The sequence below is a fragment of the Amia ocellicauda genome, chromosome 14, assembly GCF_036373705.1.
Source record: "Amia ocellicauda isolate fAmiCal2 chromosome 14, fAmiCal2.hap1, whole genome shotgun sequence".
In the NCBI taxonomy this organism is placed as follows: Eukaryota; Metazoa; Chordata; class Actinopteri; order Amiiformes; family Amiidae; genus Amia; species Amia ocellicauda.
Window position 1 is genome coordinate 28843488 of NC_089863.1, and position 21835 is coordinate 28865322.

General features: G+C 47.9%; 2 protein-coding genes across 10 annotated transcripts; both read left to right on the forward strand.

Annotated features, from left to right (window-relative positions):
• The first annotated feature begins 997 nt into the window (after window positions 1-997).
• LOC136767626 (uncharacterized) lies at window positions 998-13116 on the forward strand. Of its 4 annotated transcripts, XM_066721550.1 has the most exons (8): window positions 998-1128; window positions 1869-2059; window positions 6865-10566; window positions 10848-11058; window positions 11255-11353; window positions 11618-11837; window positions 12228-12353; window positions 12625-13116. In XM_066721550.1, exons 3-8 carry the CDS (start codon window positions 8066-8068, stop codon window positions 12777-12779), a joined length of 3312 nt encoding a protein of 1103 aa, XP_066577647.1. In that variant the 5' UTR covers window positions 998-1128; window positions 1869-2059; window positions 6865-8065; the 3' UTR covers window positions 12780-13116. The 4 variants fall into 4 exon arrangements, with proteins under 4 accessions (XP_066577647.1, XP_066577649.1, XP_066577646.1 ...); XM_066721552.1 differs by lacking the exon at window positions 1869-2059 and having other exon boundaries at window positions 1046-1128; XM_066721549.1 differs by lacking the exon at window positions 998-1128 and having other exon boundaries at window positions 1708-2059.
• A 3904-nt stretch (window positions 13117-17020) lies between these two features.
• Window positions 17021-21673, forward strand: hax1 (HCLS1 associated protein X-1). 6 transcript variants are annotated; one of them, XM_066721558.1, is made up of 7 exons: window positions 17021-17222; window positions 17916-18194; window positions 18526-18752; window positions 19056-19176; window positions 19375-19490; window positions 19669-19786; window positions 20925-21673. In XM_066721558.1, exons 2-7 carry the CDS (start codon window positions 17975-17977, stop codon window positions 21002-21004), a joined length of 882 nt encoding a protein of 293 aa, XP_066577655.1. In that variant the 5' UTR covers window positions 17021-17222; window positions 17916-17974; the 3' UTR covers window positions 21005-21673. The 6 variants fall into 6 exon arrangements, with proteins under 6 accessions (XP_066577655.1, XP_066577650.1, XP_066577652.1 ...); XM_066721553.1 differs by having other exon boundaries at window positions 17950-18194; XM_066721555.1 differs by having other exon boundaries at window positions 17950-18194; window positions 19056-19122.
• The last annotated feature ends 162 nt before the right edge of the window (window positions 21674-21835 follow it).

The following is a 21835-nucleotide window of genomic DNA, read 5'->3' on the forward strand; positions in this document are numbered from 1 at the left end:
TCACCTCAGCTACACACACTACTCACTTGTTTACCTAGCACTACAGGTCAGTGAGCAAACCACTTCTACACCTTGCTGGTATGATAGGTTGCAGCTGGTTTTGCTCACTCTAAGAAGGCGCGGGGTGGTCTGATGCTCAGTTACCTCTAGAATTTACTATTTGATTAGCAAAGTGAAACCTGTCTCTGGGTTTGGGGCTGCTCTTGTTTTGCTGTAGGGGGAGGGGAGGGGAACTGAAACCCAACTAGAGTATCAAGTGTCATTTTTTATATGTATGTGTATGTATATGTGTATGTATGTTTTGCTTCTCTAAAAGCAGATTCTCCTTTTAAAGCTCCAGTAGGAGGAGTATGAAAACCCACCAGGAGGGGCTTCCCGTTCTTTGTACGAGCGGAAGACTGTCCCTGCTACTGAGAGAGGACTGAGCGACAGACCGTGTCTGAAAGAGAAACTGGCAGAGCTCTAGAGAGTGAGACAGATGGAGAGCTGGGGGATACAAAAGTACACTGAGACCCGCTTATTTTTTTTAGGAAATGAGCAGAAGAGACTGAGTTAGACTTTTGGCTTTCTATCAGACTGTCAATACATTTATAAAAACAAAACAAAACTCACGTGTGCAAGAAGTAAAACAGCCCTCTGTATGACCTTGTGGGCAGAGACAGTGACCTCACACAGGGCCTCCTCAAAACTGCCCATATCCTGCATCTCGCTGTAGAAACCACTCCAGCTTGACTCCACACTCCAGCATGTGTGGTAAACACCCACACAGATGGGCAGTGGGCGAGAAGGTGCTTTTTGGGCAAAAGAATGCTACAGAGAGCAGTTGGGGGGGGTCTGTGGCCGTTATTACTCTTACAGGCGCTGTGTGGTTCCTGTCAGGTGCTTACAACACAGAGAGATGGAGGCGAGAGTTAGTGCTCTGTGTAACCACAACCCCCCCCCCCCCCCCCCCCCCCGACTTAAATAGAGGAAGGAAACTGTTTTAGCGCATGACAGACAGACAGACATATAGGCAGCCGTTGAGCGCGGGCAGGCCCTTTGTAGAGCAGCTGCAGCTGGAGCCGCCCCAAGCGCACAGGAAGTTGTGCTGCCGCGCGCTGCTGAGACGGGGCCCTGGGCTTCCATCAGGTGAGGGGTTTACTTTTCTTTGTGCCTTGTAAAAAAGTTATTATGACGATTCTTTTATTCTGATGATTGTCCAGTTTGTAAGCCTTGTTTTGCGCTTTTTATTACATCAGTACTGCTGCCGAGTCACTATATTGCGCTGTACTGCCTCTGTAGAGTCATTATACTATACCGTGTTGTACTGTACTGTTGCAGAACCACTATAGTGTACTGCAGCCCTGAACCAGCCTGCCACTCCCCCTGCCCCCACCCCACCGGTCACCCTGGCCTTGTGACGATTCTTGCCTGCCTGCCTGCCTTGTCTGTTTGTCTGCCTGCCTTTTGAAATTGGCAGCTGATGTCTGACATTCCACTGGTACACAAACCAGCTAAACTGGGACTGCTTGTGGGGCAGAGAGGAGAGCGAGAGAGAGTGGAAGGGAAATATGCTATTGTCACTGGTACTAAGTCCCTGTGTGGAATGCCGAGACAATGAGACCGAGCAAGAGAGGATAGACCTGTCAGACGGGTTTTACATTTCTTTAATGATACATCACGCAAAAATGACGGAGGGAGGGAGGGATAGGGGCAGAGCAGAGCCGTAGGCAGGGATGGTGAGGGACAGTAGCGACAATCTCAGATTAAACGGCAACAACAGGCTGTCTTGCCGTCACACTGAACCACTGCGGTTTATTTTTTAGTTTATTTTTTTTGTTTTTTTGCTTAGATTGTTTTAAATATTTTCATATATTGAATTGATGTAGGGGAACTGCCCATAGAAACAACAGGGAGACCAAAAGAGAGACACGAGGGACGGCCGCTGAGAGAGAGAGACGTACACAAACACAGCAAGAAGACAAACACAGATCCACACACACTCACAAAATCAGTTTAGCGCACAGTTTCGAATGAAACTGAAAAGGAGAGATCAGCAGAATGAAAAAAGATGAAGTAGGTAAGTTTTCCTCTTGTGGGTTTTTTTCTCTTTGTTTTCTCACCACAAAGAAAATGCTGTTTGTTTGGTGCTTTGCTAGCTGTGTTGGTGGGGCTGGAGGGAAAGAGCTTACTCCAGTCCCTGCCTTGTGTATTGACTTGGTTTTAATGACTTTTCTTCTTTTTTGTTTTATTTGTTCTGCTAAGAACTCTTTGCGGCCCTTGGTTTACATGAGTTCATAGTGGCAGTATGAATGTTTTTGTGCCTGTGTGTCTGTAAGCGTGCTTGTGTCTTCTGTGCATCTCCTGGTGTCAGCCTGCCTGTGTCTGTCTCAGTGCGTCTCTCAGTGCATCAAGTAAGTGTGTCGGGGTCTCTCAGTGAGTGTCAGTGTCTTGGTGTCTCCAATGTCTCGACGTGCCAGTTGGTGTGCCGCAGTGTGTCAGTCAGTGTGTTGATATCTCTCAGTGTGCAGGTCAGTATTTTGGTGGATTGTGGTCTGTTGGGTTTTTCAGGTTTGTTGTCTCTCATTGAGTCAGCTGTCGGGAGTGTCTATGCTTCCATATCTATTATTGTCTCACACTCATACCATCTGTGCCTGATGTATGTTTTACACAAACACTGTCTCTTTCTGCCTCTGTCTCCTTCTGTGTCTGTATCTCCCTCTCTTCCCCCCCCCCCCCCCCCCCCGTCTCTTCCTCTCACTGTATCTCTCTCTCTCTCTCTCTCTCTGTGTGTGTGTCTCCTGTGGACTTGTAGGATATGCTTGCAGAATTCAAGTTGCGTTTTTTCTGTCTGGCTTTTGTCACAGATTTTATAGCTTGGGTGTGAGAGGGGACCCCACACCTCACTCCCATTTGGCAGGATTAACTGGATTACTGTTTGAACATTTTTTAGTAAGATTTATATTCTGTTTGGCCGAATTGTGTTTGTGATTTCTATTTTAGTGCGTTGGTGGCCTGATTTAAATTCCCTGGGGCACTAAGGGTCAGATAGTTGTGGCCAGGGCTGTGCTCTAGCACTGTGCTGCCCAGTGTGAGGTGGTATCTTTGTCCCTGAGATCTGGCTTTTCTTTTTAAAACTCTGGTCTTGATTCTGCTGCAGCCCATTTTCTGTGGTTGACAGCAGCACCAGGTCATCTGCATAGAGCGGGAACTTGATCTCTTTATTGTGGAGAGTGAGGCCAGGGGTTGCAGACTGCAGCCTGTAAAGTATCCTCTGTGCTAGATTGAACCAAATGCTTTCTTAAATAAAGCAAGCAAATGTTACCTCTGACGTGTCTGTCTATTCCAGTGTGAGGGTGTAAATATGGCCGAATGTGCAGTAGTTAGGTAGGAATCCAATTTGACTGTTATTTTGGACACTGTGCTCATTAAGGAAGGCCAGTATGTGGGTGTTGAGGATACTGCAAAACACATTCCACAGGATACTACTCACACAGATGCCGCGGTAATTGTTGGGGTCAAATTTATCATGAATTATAAATCTGGGTGGTCAGTCCTTGATTCCAGATCTCAGGGATACACCCAGCTCTCAGCATCAGGTTGAAGATCTTCAGCTGGGCTCATGGCTGCTATGCTTCAGCATTTTGTTGCTGATGCAGTCGGGTCTGCCGGCTTTCCTGAGCCTCAGTTTGTGGATCTGGTTGGTCAGCTCCCGCCAGGTAATTGGGGTATCCAGTGGGTTTTGATTGTTTTGAATTGTTTTTTACAAATCAAGTAATGTGTGGGTGATGGTGACCAGATCAGAATGAGGTGTACCACCGTGGATGGTATAAGACAGCTTCTTGTTGGACAGCTGGCAGAGCTCTTTTCTGACAGCTGTGCACTGCTTATCAAACCACATTTTTTCTGTCCGTTTTGTTTTTAGAGGTTTAATTTAATTTTTTTTTTTTTTTTTATTGCAAAGTGTGTTCCAATTGTATTACACTCATATTCTGTGGACTGAAAATAGTTTAGCATGTCTTCAGTCTCTGGGCTGCTCACTTGTTTCTTGAGTTCCTCTGTGCTTCTTGTCTGTGTGTTGATCGTTTTAAGTGTAAGACTATGTTTGTGGTCAGAAAGGCGTTTGTTGCTTCACTATGAAAGCACTTATATTGTCTGAGTCTATTACAGCACATTCAACCACATTGTTCGCCAGGGCTGAGCTATGGGTGAATCTCCCCAGAGAGTGTACAGACCCAGACCTTTACAGAGACGCAGTACCTGCTTTCTACTCTTGTTGATAAAGTTGTCAGAGCTGTGTCTTTGGAAGGTCACCAGTGTGGTACAGAGAGGCGCTCCAAAGTGTATGCTTTTGAGGAACTCTGGGCCTGTGTTTGTCAGCCCAAATGCTGAGGAGCACAGGCCCTGGATGTTCTAGGCTTTGATTGAACAACTCGTCATTTGATTTGGCCTTATTTATTTTCATTTTAAGTGTTATCTTGAATTAAATGGATAATTTTCTAACCCCAAAAAGGGAAATATTGTCACATTTTTTGGTATCTATATACATATCCACACACACACACACACACACACATATATATACACTCACCTAAAGGATTATTAGGAACACCTGTTCAATTTCTCATTAATGCAATTATCTAACCAACCAATCACATGGCAGTTGCTTCAATGCATTTAGGGGTGTGGTCCTGGTCAAGACAATGTCTGAATGGGAAAGAAAGGTGATTTAAGCAATTTTGAGCGTGGCATGGTTGTTGGTGCCAGACGGGCCGGTCTGAGTATTTCACAATCTGCTCAGTTACTGGGATTTTCACGCACAACCATTTCTAGGGTTTACAAAGAATGGTGTGAAAAGGGAAAAACATCCAGTATGCGGCAGTCCTGTGGGCGAAAATGCCTTGTTGATGCTAGAGGTCAGAGGAGAATGGGCCGACTGATTCAAGCTGATAGAAGAGCAACTTTGACTGAAATAACCACTCGTTACAACCGACATATGCAGCAAAGCATTTGTGAAGCCACAACACGTACAACCTTGAGGCGGATGGGCTACAACAGCAGAAGACCCCACCGGGTACCACTCATCTCCACTACAAATAGGAAAAAGAGGCTACAATTTGCACAAGCTCACCAAAATTGGACAGTTGAAGACTGGAAAAATGTTGCCTGGTCTGATGAGTCTCGATTTCTGTTGAGACATTCAGATGGTAGAGTCAGAATTTGGCGTAAACAGAATGAGAACATGGATCCATCATGCCTTGTTACCACTGTGCAGGCTGGTGGTGGTGGTGTAATGGTGTGGGGGATGTTTTCTTGGCACACTTTAGGCCCCTTAGTGCCAATTGGGCATCGTTTAAATGCCACGGCCTACTTGAGCATTGTTTCTGACCATGTCCATCCCTTTATGATCACCATGTACCCATCCTCTGATGGCTACTTCCAGCAGGATAATGCACCATGTCACAAAGGTCGAATCATTTCAAATTGGTTTCTTGAACATGACAATGAGTTCACTGTACTAAACTGGCCCCCACAGTCACCAGATCTCAACCCAATAGAGCATCTTTGGGATGTGGTGGAACGGGAGCTTCGTGCCCTGGATGTGCATCCCACAAATCTCCATCAACTGCAAGATGCTATCCTATCAATATGGGCCAACATTTCTAAAGAATGCTTTCAGCACCTTGTTGAATCAATGCCACGTAGAATTAAGGCAGTTCTGAAGGCGAAAAGGGGTCAAACACAGTATTAGTATGGTGTTCCTAATAATCCTTTAGGTGAGTGTATGTACATATTCACAGTTATACATTGGCTTATGTCATCTCGGGAGCTGTTGCAGAGCAGAGTGAGCAGGTGTCTGATCTACCCAAGCTGGGTGAGTGTGTGTTTGTGTGTGTGGTGGGGGGTTGGATGAGGGCAGCCGCGTAGTTGAGCTGTGGTGGGGCCGGGAGCTGGTCCTGCCATGTGGGGTGTGGGGTTTGGCTGGGACGTGCATGGTTTTCCTGGGTTGCTGTGGGTGCATGTGGCCTATCCTGTGTGTAAGTTGGGGAGGTCTGTGTGGGTGTTGTGCTCTGGGGGGAGGTGGTGGGGTTCCTAAGACTGGAATGGGGGCTGGCATCTCACTTACTACTATCGTAGTAATTTAATATCGCATATCTCATGGAGAACGATAATCGTGGCATCCCTACTGCTCCAATGTTTTCTGTTGCCATAAAATCTGTTTAAATAAAAATGATGTCCAATTGTCGCAACTTGTTGCAAATTGTCTTTTCTTTATATTTTGGTATGTAATTTGTTGTCTTGTTATATAATATTTGTTTACTGTGTTTCTCTAGCTGAGGTATAGAGGCTCACCCTGTGACTGTTTTCTTGGCTTCTTTCCTTTCAGTGTTTTTTCTTTTCTTTACATTGTTTTACTTCTTTGGTCTTCTGTTTGTTGATAGCTTTTATCTTATGATGACTATATCTATCTTTCTATTTAGAGATATATGCAAATATATATATGTATATATCATTTCTTTGCATCTTATGTTATATTTCCTGAATTGTATTATATTATGATCCCTTTAAAATAAAAATAAACAGAATATTTAATCTTACTTGCTGCCTTTCTCTTACTGTCTCTTTCTCGGTCTCTCCCTTTCCCTCTCCCTCTCTCCCCCATCCCTTTCTCACCCCCACCCCCTCTCTCGGAGTCCCTCCTCTCTCCACCACTTCTACAATATAGCTGCTCTATGGCTTCAAATGAGTAACTGTGTTAATTACAGAGCAATTACAGCTAAGCCCTCCTTCCGCCGTCGTCCCCTCACAGTGACCTGCCTCTAATCACCACTGTGTGACGGCCAGAGCAGTACAATCAACTCTGTGGGTTTTCTTCCGTTGCAGGGCTTTGGTGAGCAGCCAGTGGAAACGAAGGATATAAGAGAGAGAGAGAGAGAGAGAGACGGGGACAGAGACAGTGTCAGGAGAAGAGCGGTACAACGACACGAGCAAAACAGGTAGAAGAATACCCCAATTAAGAAAACAAGGGAAAGGTGGCATTTAGATCGACCACATATTTTGGGATAGCAGGATCAAGGACCCAGAGACTACTGCACATATCTTCTGCGTGGAGCTCTAAACGCTCGGACACTGCTGGAGAGAGGGGTCACTGACTGGACTGGACTCGACAGCTGCACAGTCACTGACCAGACTGGACAACAAGAGAGACGGGCACACATACACACACACACACACACACACACAGACACATAGTTGCAACTGGCAGGGAGAGAGAGAGGAGGAGGGCACAGGAAATTTAAAACCACAAGAGCAGCAGATTGTGCCCGAAGCAGAAAGAGACGAAAAGAAAGTGACGTCAAGCAAAGAAAAAGAAAAAGAGAAAAAAAGAAGTTAAAACAAAGACGACACATCGCCTCCTCCTCCTCTTCCTCACCCAAGGCAGCAAACTACATACACACACACATACATACTCCAACACACTCACACTGACATTCAGCCCCAAAACGGACACACAGAACCCTCAACACGGTCCAGATGTGTGGTCCAGCAGGCCCTGGCCAGCTGTTACCTCCGTATAACTTGAGCATTGCACAGCTTTCACCATGACTATAATGGTCAGTCACCAGAGATCTGTCTGGGAGCAGCCGGACACCTAGGGGGCAAATCTGGACATTGTTCTAAGCTGTGGAATTTATTCGTTCACAAGTTTTCTGGAAGCTTTTGTCTTCATTAAATTTTTCTGCAAGATTACAGCTCCACCGTCTGGATTTACAACAGCATTTTAATCACAAACTGTTTTTATTTTTTTCCTTCCTACATTTCAGGAGAGAATTGGAACGTTCTGTTTTGTTTTTCCACACTTTTGACAATTTGGATTTATTCATTCTGGTTTTGGCTGGATTATTTTGGTTTGTTTGTTTGTTTGTTTGAAGAACCATCAAGCAATTGTTTGTATATAGCTCCTTTTGCGTGGCAACCCTAATTCTATATATTATTGCATTTCCTGTGCTGAGCCAACTGATCGGACAGGGAGTGGTCTGTGGTTTGCCTGTGTGGCCACTCTGCGGTCGCTTAACTAGACACAATGGACTTGAGTGACCAGTGCTTGCCCGCCACCGGAAAGGACAGTGGGGTCCTGGCTCAGCCCACGTCCTTGACCACCAAGGCCCCAGCAGGGAAGGGAGTGTCCCCCCGTTTCTTAATCCGATCTGCCAAGTCCTACTTGGAGAATGATGACTTCCGGACCCGGCAGAGCAACCTTCACACACTGAGGAGTGTTTTTGAGGCTGGCGGCACCCCTTCCTCCCTGGGGGAGTTAGGGGAGAGGGTCAGTGGCAGGAAGGAGAATGGGGAGCGAGGAGCACCTGTCCCTGCCCAACTCAGCCCATCCCTCCCACCTGCTGCCACCCCCTCCAGAGCAGGGGGGAAGGGGGGGATTGGGGGGCTGAAGAGGAACCACAGCATGGGCTCCCTGAGGTCTGGGCAAGGGGGTAACTACAACTCCAACCCCAAGACAACCACCAACGCCATGCCAAACACAAACCCTAACCCCAAGACCAACACCAACACCATTGCCACCCTAAACACAAACCCTTTCCCTAAAACCAACACCAACCTCAACACAAACCCCAACTCCAAGACCAACACCGACGCCACCCCAAACGCCACCCCAAACACCACCCCCAACCCCAATCCCAACACCAAACTCAACATCAACAGCAGGCACAACACCACAGACCCCACCACGGACTGCCGCCCCTGGAGACTGGCCTACCAGAGTCGTAGCAAGAGCCTGGACATGCGGGAGGGCAGTGGGCTGGAGGCAGCACCTGGGTCCAGGGTGGGGGGAGGTGTGGGACTTGGTGGGGTGCGTGGCCTGAGCCAACCATTGTGGCCCTGGGAGAGAGGAGACAGCAGCTATGTGCGCTCAGCAGGGAAAGCAGAACTGAGGAGCTGTGGCAAGGAGGGGCTGGTGGTAGGGCCAGAGGAGAGGAGAGACGGGAGGAGCCGAATCCTGCTGGTGGTGGAGCACTCTGGCAACAGCCCCTCCCTCCCTGGCCGCATCAAGCCCAGCTCGGACTCGGAGCCGACATGTCCCAAGAACGGCCTCTTCCCCTGGCAGCCACAGCCCCCCAGCTTCCCCCTCTCCCACACTGGGCCTACCAGTGGCAGCGCCCCACCCCAGAGCCTGATGGGAGGGGAGCTTGGGGGGGTGCGGAGCCTGGCCAGAGGTGGGGGGCACCTCAATAGTAAAGATAACGAGAAGGAGAACAGACACGGCACCCCCAGACCCAGGCAGCCCCCCCCGGTGTCGAACAAACCTACCCCCTCCATGGGGACGGGGAGCCCGGCTTGGACTGTGCCCTCCCTGCTGCCCCAGCCCCAGCCTGAGCCATTGGTGCCAGAGAGGGGCCCCACACGCACGTTCTCCAAGGCTGGGGACAGGAGAGAGGAGGTTCTGTCCTGGCAGACGCAGCGAGGGCCCCAGGAGGTGTTCACAACGGAAATTGTGTCCCGTAGTAACGCTTTGGAATCCAAGCAGGAAGGAGTGGGAGAGGTGACCCCTAAAACTCAGGCCTTCTCCTTTTCTTCCTCCTCTTCCTCTTTCACTTCCAGGCCCGAAGGAGGGAAGGGGGGGGGCAGTCCCGTCCATCTTGGCAGCCTTTCTGGCTCGGTGCGGAACAGAATTCATCGGTTCGAGACGCTAGCCCAGCAGAGCCAGGGTCCAAGACCTGGCCAGCCCACAGACCGGCGCCCCCTGGGCCAGACCTCCTTCTCCACCTTCCCCTTCTCCCACTCGTGGGGGGGGCACGCTGTCTCCGAGCCCGAGCCATCCCGTAGCAGCCCGGCCGTGCAGAAGAGCGGCTCTGACAGTGCGCTTGGAGACCGCAGGGAGAGGGAGAGGGAGAGGCAAGGGACTGGCAGGGAGCAGGGGAGTAGGGGCAGGCCGGAGTGGAGGAGGGGGGAGGACGAGAGGAGGAGGGCGGGCTGGTTGCGGTCAGTGTCGATGGACAACGGCAGCCGTGGGAGGAGAGAGGAACCCATGTCAAGAAGAGGAAAAGGAGTAGGGGGAGAAACTGTGGCGCCCCTCCCCACAGAACCCCAAGCCGCCCCACGTGGATATGTCCTGCCCAGGGCCCAGGAGGAGGACCAGTTTGATGTCCTGAAACTCAGCCACCTGCAACCCCCCCAGGAGGCCCCTGCTGCACTCCCAGAGCCCTCCACAGCCCAGGCAAGCGCCACCTCCAACAGCAACAATTACAACAACAACAACAACAACAACAACGCTCTCCCCAGTAACTCCTTCCCCGACTCCCATGCCGGTGCCAGGTGGGCTCCAGTGGTGTGCGGCCCTGGCTCCCCTCTCTCCCTGCCACACATGGCAATAATCGAGCCCCCTGTTTCTCAGCCCGACCGCTCCACCTGGGCGCGTTGGAGCTCGGAAGAGGAGGACTCGGACGACTCTGACGACTCGGACACAGACGTGTACGAGGACTCTGAGAACTGTGACTACGACTCTGACTCCTCCTCCGTCACCATCACCAGCAACATGAGCCAATCGGATCGCCGCAGTTTCTCCATGAGGTAGGTGGGAGGTCAAGGGGACGGGTGAGGCTTCGTGAGGTCAGGGTAGGGGGTCAGTGTAAGCCTCAGGGGTGGGGTTAGAGTTAGGTTAGGGATGGGGGAGTCAGGGTGGAGTCAGATTAAGGTCCCATGGATTAATCTTAAAGATGAATTGGCGGCTGGTGGCTCAGGATATCCCAAATCTGAATTCGGACTTTTTATTTATATTTTTTGTTTCGCACTCAGGCAAACCTTTACACAGTTAATGCTTATTAATTAACTCTGTCTAACCCCCCTCCCAGCCTGGCAGAGCTGTGTGATTTTGGAGGTCTGGAGTTGTTGCACCCAGGGGACCCCGGGGGAATGAACTCGGACTCAGAGGACAGCCTATCGGAGCGCAGCGCCTCGCTCCGCTCCAACATGTCCGCCCTCTCGCTGGTGTCAATCATACCCTCTGACGAACTTGAGCGCTTGTTGGATGATGTCCGGGGCCTGGAGGAGGAGACTCTGGAGGTAAGCCCCACCCTCATATCCATACACACACACACACACACACACACACACATACAGTTAACACAGGTAGGTATAAACTTCACATCTGTACATTTCTCTTTCTTCCGGTCTCCCCTTTTCTCCCTCTCTCCCTTCCCTTATTCATCTTTCCCTCCCCTCTCTTCTCACTCTTCCCCTGCCTCCCCCACTCTCTCAGAGCTATGAGGATGTGCATGTGGTGGTGTTGCACAAGGAGGCGGGTGCTGGATTGGGCTTCACTGTGGCTGGTGGAGTGGACCAGAACAAGCCTGTGGTGGTGAGTGCAGAATCTGTGTGGGCCACAACCTCTCCTGCGGTGTGCCAATCTGTGTCTGTCCTGCTGTGTGTCTAGTCTGTGTCCAGTTTCCTGTGTGTGCACTCTGCATCCCTGTCCTGATGTCTGTTACACTTTGTTTGTATTACAGTGCTCCACACTGTGTAATTCTAGTGCCATTCTAGTATCTGTCCATTGCTGCTCAGTGTCTCTATGCTTATGCTGTGCTGTGACTGTGTCTCCATGTTAACGCTGTGCTGTCTGCAGGTGCACAAGGTGTTCCCGTGTGGCCTGGCGGCTCAGGAGGGCTCCATCTGTGAGGGCGACCGCGTGCTGTCAATCAACGGCACGCAACTGCAGAACTCTGCCCACTGGGAGGCATTGCGGACACTGAGACGAGCGCGCTCACGGGCGCAGGCCATCGTGGTGCTGCAGAAAGGAGGCTCCGGCCAACGCCCACACCACAGCGACCTGCTGCCGGACCCAGGTGAGCAGCCCACACGGCACCGCTACCAGCTGGAGGGGGCCCAGACACATTCAACACTGTGAGCTCCCAGCCACTTGCAAAATCACAACCCTGTAACCCCTCTGGTACTCTGAGTTACTGGCAGTAGAGAGGTCCACGACAATGCAGTGAAGCCCGTCTGGGTTACAGGTCTGTGCGCTGCGACTCACAAGGGGGTATCAGAGTATCAGTTTAGTTTGGGCCTCAGTCCTGGGCTCTTGTGTCAGTTTTCTTTTGAGGGTGATTGACCCCTGGGGTTGCCAAACTGTCAGTGCTGTTCTGGCACTGATCTAGGTAAACAGCCATTCCTACAGCACACTGTGATAGAAAGGTATTGTAACAGTTCTCTGTGTCTGTGTGTCTGTCTGTCAGGGGAAGCAGGGCGGACGCTGCGAGTGCTACTGAATAAGAGTTCCTCTGACCTGGGTTTCAGCCTGGAGGGAGGCCGGGGCTCCAGCCAGGGGGACCGGGCCCTCACTGTGAAGAAAGTCTTTCTGGGTAAGATTCTCACACACAGGGGTGTGCCGTATGTGGGGGGGAAATGTTAGGACGATTAAAAAAAACAAAAAAAAACAGTACTCCCCACCTTCTACCACTGTGGACAAATCACCATCGGCAATACTCCCTCCAGATGTGATATATTTTCATGGGGCCCAAAATCCCAGGCAGTGCCCTGCTCACACACACATACTCATGCACTCACTCTCACACACGCTTACAGATACACACACAGTGACACTTGTTTTTCTCTACCATCGTCTCTGTGTAGGTGGCCCCGTGGAGCAGGTGTTCCCAGGCGATGAGATCCTGGAGGTGAAAGGTCATAGCCTGAGAGGCCTGAGGAGACTGGAGGCCTGGAACTGGATCAAGAGACTGCCCTCTGGCCCTGTGGAGGTGTTATTGCACCGTAAACACAGACTCTAGGGAGAGAGAGGAAGAGAAGGAATGGGATTAAGGATTTATCAAAAAGGATTTAGATGTATTGCAGCCTTGACAGACAGACATACAGACAGGCACAGCCATACATACAGACTCACTGCCAGACAGATATAGCACAGACACACATAAGCAGACATACACCCATAGACACACACACAAGACAGCCACAGAGCAATGTAGATAGTCGCAGAGTGGGTCAGTTTATTGCCAGACCCATTGATGGCCAGTTCAGCCTTTCACAATATTTAATATATTAGGAAAACAAAGCCGTGAAAAACAGAGAAAAAGAAAGTCCTTTTAAAGTCTTGTTTTTTTATATATATATATATATATATATATATATGTATATGTGTATATATATATGTATATGTGTATATATATATGTATATATATATATATATATATATATATATGTATATATATGTATGTATATGTATATGTATTTTATCTTGTATCCGTCCCCTAACTTCTGAACATACAGGTTGTTATGTTTTGTTTTGTTTGTTATGCTTTCCAATAAAAGTGTTGACATTTCTGAGAATGTGTGTCATCTGATTCCAGCTCAAGAGATACACATTTGCACACTTCTCTCGCAGCTGCAGCTTTAAGTTGTGTAAATTCTGTTTATTAGAGTATTTTCCAATTACAAATAAAAAAAAACAATACAAATTTAATACTTATGATTACATTTTTTTTTTTCAGTTCTATAATCATTTCTAAAACTTTTTAAAATCTGAAAAATTCTAACCAAACAAGTGACCAATCAATAGTGCTTAATTAACTATCAAAATAATTTGTGTTAATGTGGCAAACTGCCAAAATAACAAAAATGGAAAACAAAACAATCTGATTCTAGGGCTGTCAATCGATTTTAAAATATTAATCGCATGATTGTCATGAGTTAACTCGTGATTAATTGCAATTAATCGCACGTTTTTATCTGTTCTAAATGTACCTTAAATTAATACTTTTCAAGTTTTTAATACTCTAATCAACATGGGCATGGACAAATATGGATGCTTTATGCAAATCTATTATTAGTGAAACCATACTTAACATAGAGCATGAAGACTAGACATGTTTCAAAGGTCATAGATGTTTTTCAAATAACTTGTTCATGTCTATAGACACACAAAAAAATAACATAGAAATACCAGGTTCCCATTACTTCTATTTCTTTGCACTGAGCAATTTACTTACATAAGCCTGTTTACATTTAGTTATTTAGCCACCCATTTAGTTATCGCTGTGGTGAGTCTATTGCTTGTGGAGTTGTCCAGAATTTTCTGTTCAGAAGACCTTTTTCTTTCTCCATTTCTGTTTGCTGCTGCGTCCTTTCCTGTCTATGGCTCGCTTTGTCTGCATCTCCATTTCTCCAACTACGGACTATGCCACGGGTCTGTTTTTCTTTTCATGGGGCCGGTCCACCATGACTATTCCAGACTCTACTGCCCTGGCTCCAGCAAGGGGGGTGTGGGTGGTTGCTCGACTATCTTGGACTTCCTCCAGAGAGGAGACAATATTCGGTTTCTTGGCAGTATTCTCCTCTCTGTCCACCACTTTTCTCTTTTTAGTGCCCACCTTCACCCAACCCCCCCCCCCTCCCTCCAGATGTTCTCCCTTTTTCTTGGGCGGTTTCTTTGGGGTAGGAGGAGGTTCTGGAGCCAGGGCATATATCTGTTGTTCTTCTCCCTCTCCCTTCTCCTCCCGTGCCGGATCTCCCTCTTGTTCCAGCTCAGGGTCCAGAACCGAATTACTAATTTGTGAGAAGGGAGACCCAAATCTATTCGCATATGACTGGGGGCAGTTCTTGTATGGCCCTCCCAGCCACAGAGGTTGCAGATTATCTTTTCTCTGCAGGCGTGTGTCAGGTGTCCTCCCTTACACTTACGCAGACCATCGCTGTGCACTGGACAACAACGTGGTCTCGGCCCTGACACCACCTGCAGAGTTTTGGCATCCTGTCATAGTAGACCAGCCCCCTGGCTTCTTCAATCTGTATAGTACTGGGGAGGTGGCAGACCTTCTCCAGGTTGTCCCTACTCCATCTCAACCGGTTCTGTGGGCTGGTATCAGTGAAGAGGACAGACTGTTCCAGTGGGCTGCGCCCCTCCCACTGAGGCCTGGTCCTTGTTTCCCAGGGGGTGCTGCCTCCCCGAAGCATGGTTGCCCATCAAGGTCCTCCCCGCTTTTTGGTCCCACTGGTCCAGGCAGGTATAGGTCCTCGGCTGCTCCCCTCAGGTGGATTGTCCACAGCTGGGCCTCCCTCGCACCGCAACAGGAACAACACTGGATCAGGAACTCCGCTGCATCTGGAACGCCTCTACACTGCCTCTTTTGGAACAAACAAAAGTGTCAACCTCTGCCAAAGATCTACTCCGGGTCCCCCTTCAGGTAATGACAAGAAACCCGAGACCGAGTTGCGGATTGTGCGCAGGTGCACAAGGAAGATACTCCAGCAGCTGTGCAGAGGGCAGAGCCAGGCTGCATCCCAAATTGCAGACTTGTTCCCTTGTTCCTTACCCTTGTGGAGTGGAAATACTACGGTGGCCATCTTAAGGGCTGTCCCAATCCCTTAGGGAATGAGTGAAGGAGCCTATTCGAGCTGTTTGTCCCTTCAATGCTCCCTTTGGCAGAGTGTACAGAAGAGCGCACTGTGGAAATGTTTTAGCGTTGAAGTCCCAGAACTCTTTGCGTGAAAAGCGGAGACAAGTCAACTGGGATAATATGGCACCGGCGGGTGCATATAAATGTAATGTAATGCTAGCAAGACAGTTGTAGATATTGTTAAATTATGTAACAAGGAAATTATAATACATAGATAATATAACATTATTCTATAATCATGATTTAAATATATGATTTGAAATTTCAGCCAAAAAACATTATAAATCACTGAAGTAGTATCCTATAAAACTAGGAGGTGATATTAGTGAACAATGTATTTCCAATGTATTATTATTATTATATATTTTAATTAAATACTTTTTTGGTCAAAGGCAATGGCGTTGAATGCTGACACTGAAGTGTGTCCCACTGAACACTTTTAGCTTCACCCTACACCCTCCACCCTTGCTCACTCAGGTGCACACTCTGTGACATCAGCACAATGTCACGGGAAGTGTACACTTGTTGAAGGGTGTAGGGCAGTGGTCTCAAACTCAGTTCCTGGAGGGCCGTGTGTATGCTGGTTTTCGATCCGACCGAGTCCTCAGTTACTTAATTTGTCTAATTCATTTTTCAATTTGACATATTTAAAAAATATATTGTGAGGTATTTTACAGTTGATGGTCTTAAAGTGCATTTGATTCAAGGTACAGTTGCTTATAAAATATCCCAGGGCCTGGATAGGTGTTTAAATGCATCTAGCTAATTAAACAATTAGACATAAACAAATCTGTTGGAACAAAAACCAGCATACACACGGTCCTCCAGGAATTGAGTTTGAGACCCCTGGTTTCGGGAGCAACTATGCGATTTGGGACGCAGACCCAGTTGCTATGGAATTCAGAGGTTGGGAAGTCCAGGGGTCTAAGGGCACAAATACCAAACCCCACCCTCTTCAGTTTATTTAAGATTTGTGTGTGTCTCTCTGCTCATTTGCTCCTGTAGTGTTTGAAGGATAAGGGCTGTAAAATATAGTGATGTTATATCATGTAGTGTAGTGTAATATACTGTAGCATAGTGCAGTGCTGTATAATACAGTGTAGTATAATATACTGTAGTGTAGTGCAGTGCTGTATAATATAGTGTAGTATAATATACTGTAGTGTAGTGCAGTGCTGTATAATATAGTGTAGTGTAATATACTGTAGCGTAGTGCAGTGCTGTATAATATAGTGTAGTGTAATATACTATAGCGTAGTGCTGTGCTGTATAATATAGTGTAGTGTAATATACTGTAGTGTAGTGCATTGCTGTATAATATAGTGTAGTGTAGTGCAGTGTCGTATAATACAGTGTAGTACTGTTATGTACACAATGTCTGACATATACACTACTTCCAGACTGGCATGAACACTAACATACCTGCCTTTATACTACTGCTGTCCATGCAACATTTATATGTTTATAAATGAACACGAAAATATTGCCGTCAGAGAAGTTAGCAAAATCACCCGGAACACCATCTCGATGGACAACACGCACTGTTGTTATGATTTGCTTTGCGACACATTGCGTCACTTTCAGGCAGAGTGTCATCATGTCCAAGAAGTCAGTTTTACGGCAGTGTGGCGGTGGTATACGTTCCTGTCAGTCGGGCTGCTGTTGGGTGCTTTTCAAACTATCCAAACAGCACAAGCAGTGAAGTAACATTTCTCACAAAAAGACGGATAAACTCATCTAAACTCATCAGATGAGCTTGTTTGATTTATTTCGTGGGTTTTTCGGGCTTCCAGGTAGCCGCTACCCCGGGGACAGGCGAAGGTAAGTCACAGGGGGGGTGTTGACAAGTATTTCAACTAGACATAATTATATTTATTTTTAAATGTGAAACAGAATATTAAGTGGTGAATTAAACTACAACTGAATATACCGACTTAGCTACACAGCTGTTACTCTAGAATATTCCGTAGGTAGTCACGTGTTCTTTCTATTCAGAAATGTGACTTAGTAGTAGTAGTGTCAATATCATTTTTACAGCATTATGTTTTTTGCTGGGGACCATTTTGGGGCATATTATCCCCAACAAAATAAGTATTAAATCAATGTGCTATGCAGATTTGGCCACAGTGTGATGTATTTCACTCTATTCCGCAAGGGGGCGCTACGCCACATTATTTGCATCAAACAAAACAAATAACAACAACGAAAAACAAAGCTGGTGTATCAGGTGCAATTACCTCTTGATGACTTCACTGGTGTGATTAAGCTGATTGCAACTGTGCAGGCTGCATGGTAGTTGTTGCAGATAGTGTGGGCTAAATCTTTGAAACCGTCTTCTCTAAAGCCATCCACTGTAAAGGACCACCAGGCACTGTTGACTAGGACTGAGATACTGGGTTGTTTAATTAATTAATTCAGAGAATTGCAAGAGAGACTGAGAGAGACAGAGATGGTCAGAGACAGAAAAATAGATGGAAGGAGTGGGAGATATGGTGTGCCCTGTTTTGTCCACAGCTCTGTCTCAGCCGCTCCTCTCTCTTCCTTGGAGTTGCAGGGATCCCTTCTTTGACAGCATGACCCATGATGGTTATGAAGACAATGATGACGATGATGACGATGCTGAAAGGGGGTCAGGGCAGCTCTGGGATGAGGGTCTGCGGTTCGGGGTCAGTGTGGGACCGGGGGGGGTGCGGCTGCAGGAGCCTGCCGCCTTTCGGGAACTCTTCCGCGAGGTGGAGGAGCTGATGTCCGCGGTGGAGCGCTGGGAGCGGATGCCTGGCCTCACGCCATTCGGTACAGACTGCCACACCCTGGCACACTGAGCACTGACGCACACTACTACCTGACACTGAATCACTGGGCACTGAGTTCTGACACACTGACTCATTAGGCATGGTAAAACACTGGCACACTGACACATTGACTCATTCGACATTGAACTCACTGGGCACAATGGCACACTGGCACATGGACTCATTGGGCTCGGTAACACACTGGCACACTGCCACACTGCAGACTGACTGATACCCCGATTGACACTTTCTCTCTGACTGTGTCTTGTCTTTCTGGTCAATATTAATACCTTACCCTCTGCTCCCCTGCACCTCTCTCTCTGTCGACTTAGAGATGCCCAGTATCGAGGCACCCCCTCCATCGGGGGGGTTGGGCAATGGCGGTGGTCTGGGTAGGGGCGGCTCGCTGAGGGACTTCATGCTGAAACACCCCGATGGTCCCTCCTCCTCCTCTCCAGACACAGGAGGAGCACCAGACAGACTACGACCCCACATGGAGGATAAAGACCTACCCTCCAGCACCCACCCCCCCATTGCACCCTGGAGCCCCTTCTCTAAGGTATCCCTTCTCTGGCACTCCTCCAGCTTAGAGTATACAATCTCAGTTTTCCCACGGACTTGTTGATCAGTTATTGGAGTCTCCTATTACTCATGAGTGCACCTGCAGGGATTATTTTAAGGTTACATTTAGGGTGATTAAAAGGTCTTGTGTACAGAGCAATCTAGACACATTTTGCATTTAGAATGAATTTGTTATATCTTGGTATATCTGGTGTGTGTTGATATTAATCTCTGTGATGAACAGAGTTTTTTCTCTGATTTCTCTCTTCTATTCTCTCTTTCCCCCTCCTTTCTCTCTCAGTTCGAGGATGTGTGGAGGGGGGGATTGTGGAGGAGAGAGGAGTCTGAGTCAGTGAAGGAAGACAGAGGTGCAGTGAATCTCTGGGTTTTTCAATTCCCCCAGCTACCTGCCCCTGACCTGTGTATGTACCTGTGGGTTTCTTTTGGAATTGATGTCCCTTAGTCCTCACTCCCTTTCTCCCTTTTGCTCTCTCCCTCTCCCCCCAATCCTTTCATCCCTGCTTCTGTTCTTCCTTCCCCCCTGTCCTTTCCATATTCCTCTTTCTGCTACTCCCCCTCTCTCCCTCTTCTCTCTCTCCCCTATCTCTGTGTTCTGTCAGACCTGGACTCCAGAGTGTCCTCGGAGGGACTGGACACGGTGCTGTCGCCCCAGCATCCCCGGAGCAGCAAATTCTTCCAGTCTGTCACTGTCACTAAAGTGGTGTCGCCTGACGGGGTGAGTGACAGAGTGCACAGAGTTCAAAGGTTGCAGTGATCAGAATTGTCACACACTGTGTGTCTTGTATCTGACTGAAGGAATTGTCTGTCTGTGTAATGAGTCAGTGTGTGTGCATTTGTACGTCTGTCTGTCTGTATCTGTGTGTGTGACACCTGTCAGTCCATTTGTCCTGCAGACAGTGGAGGAGAGGCGGACGGTACGGGACAGCCAGGGCAATGAGAAGACTACAGTGACACGGTCAGGCCCCTCGGACCGCACCCCCTCCCTCAGCCCCCAGCAGCCCCCGGGACCTGGTGAGTAAACCCCTGCCCCCCACCCCACACCCCACACCCCACACCCCACACCACACTTTTTCTGCATCTCTTTGTTGCCTCCCAACAAACACTCAAATAAGTGGATTGTGTCCAAGACTGTGTCCGGAGTTCAGTATGAACAATGTCGGGCACTCGCAGGCCCCTGCAGAACCGAGAGCCTATTTCCTCCATGGGGGCGAGTACAGCTCAGGGGTTGGGCCTCATGACATGGCTCATGTATTTATTCATGCAGATGCATTTATAAAAAAAAAAAAAAAAAAGAATCCTGATCAAACAGCCCCAGAGGGAGTTTGACAACTTGTGTACTTTTCGGTTCCTTTAATGGATCGCTCACAGTCCCATTAAGAGGTCAAAATTTGATGAGACTGATAAGACCACCTTATAATAGACTAATAGACACCTATTCCAATAGGCATGTTTACACTGCCATTTCTGATCCGGACTAATAAAATCGGTACATTTGATCAGAATCAGTGGTGGTATCAGAGATGGCAGTATAAATGCACATGTCTCACATGAAAAATAGTTTTAGTTTCCTTGACAGCTGCAGGTTATTAAGCACAACCATATATATATATTTTAAGAAGCCAGGATTGATGATCAATCTGTTTTACTGCGATGAGGGTGTTTCACCAGCGTGAGGTGGTATACGGTTTACCGGTATGGCTCTATATGCCAAGTTTGGAAATAGTAGAGTCAGAGAGATGGGTCGATGCAAAAGGAATAATTTAACCAATGCGGTTTCTGATAATCTCCGGTATTCTCTTGCAATTGACAGACACAATTCATTGAGCGGGGTGAGGCGAAAGCTGTGCACAAGTGCTGTCACTGGAGGGTCTGAGAGTGAGTCCTAGAGCTCCGATGACAGGCTGCTGTCAAGGGGGTCTCACTCCACAGTTTGTGAATCTCAGTTCGACTGGGTAGCTATTATCCGGTAATGCAGCCCTCCGATTGGGATTCTGTCTCGCGATACAAAACAACTGCATCAAAAAATAAGTCTTGGAATTGTCTTTTTTATTGATTATTTATTTATTATTGCACAAAACACTTGAGATATCACAGAAGGAGTTGTGCGTGCGTGCATGTTGCTGATCATGGCCTCTGCTCTCTCCCCCAGGTGTGCCTCCCTCAGACCCAGGGATGCAGGACGACTTCTCCATCTTTTCCAGGTTTTTCGGGGGATTTCGGAATCGCTAGGAAGCCTGCTGGGAGAAGGAGGGGTTTGGGGGAGGGCTGTGTGTTGGCATCAAGGACATCTCCAGTTGAACAAGCCCAGATTTCTGCCCAGTCCCCTGTAGTTGGCAGACTGATGCACAGGAGTCTCACAGAGGGAGAGACGTGCAGCGCGAGCCAGATACGGGCTCTGTGCTCTTTGGAACTGGATGTGGCATTGGAATAGATTGGGTGGGTGGTGGGTGGACTTGGCAACATATATATATGTGTGTGTGTGTGTGTGTGTGTGTGTGTGTGTGTGTGTGTGCGCGTGTGCGTCTATGCCCCGCACACACACACACACACACACCCAGGCCTCACCAACACTCACCAACAGCAGTGGCCAGTGTATGTTTGCCAAAAAACAAACTAACAACCAACAAAAACAAAAACCTGAACTGAATGTCATTGCACAACTGTCTCTCTCTCTCTCTCCTCCCCCCTCTTCCCTCTCCCTTGTATCAATTTATTTTAGTTGTGTTCTTTTGAGTTACCAACATGTACAGAAATTGCAGAGTAACCAGAATTATTTGGTGATGATGATCTATAGTATTTATTTTTGTAACTGTGTTGTGTTGCACTGACAGTGTCTCTGTGGCAGTGTCTTCAGTGTGAGACACTCCAGCTTGATTAAAGGATGTTTCTGATGCAAAATGCCCCCGTGTGTGTGTGGGGTGGGGGGTAATACATTAACCACTGGGTATTCAGAGAACTGGGCCTCAGTCCTGGCAGGTCTCTCATGATGCAGTTCAGGCTCCCCACCCACTCGTCCATGTAGATCTCATGAAGATGATCTTTCTTTTCTGCCTCTGTTCT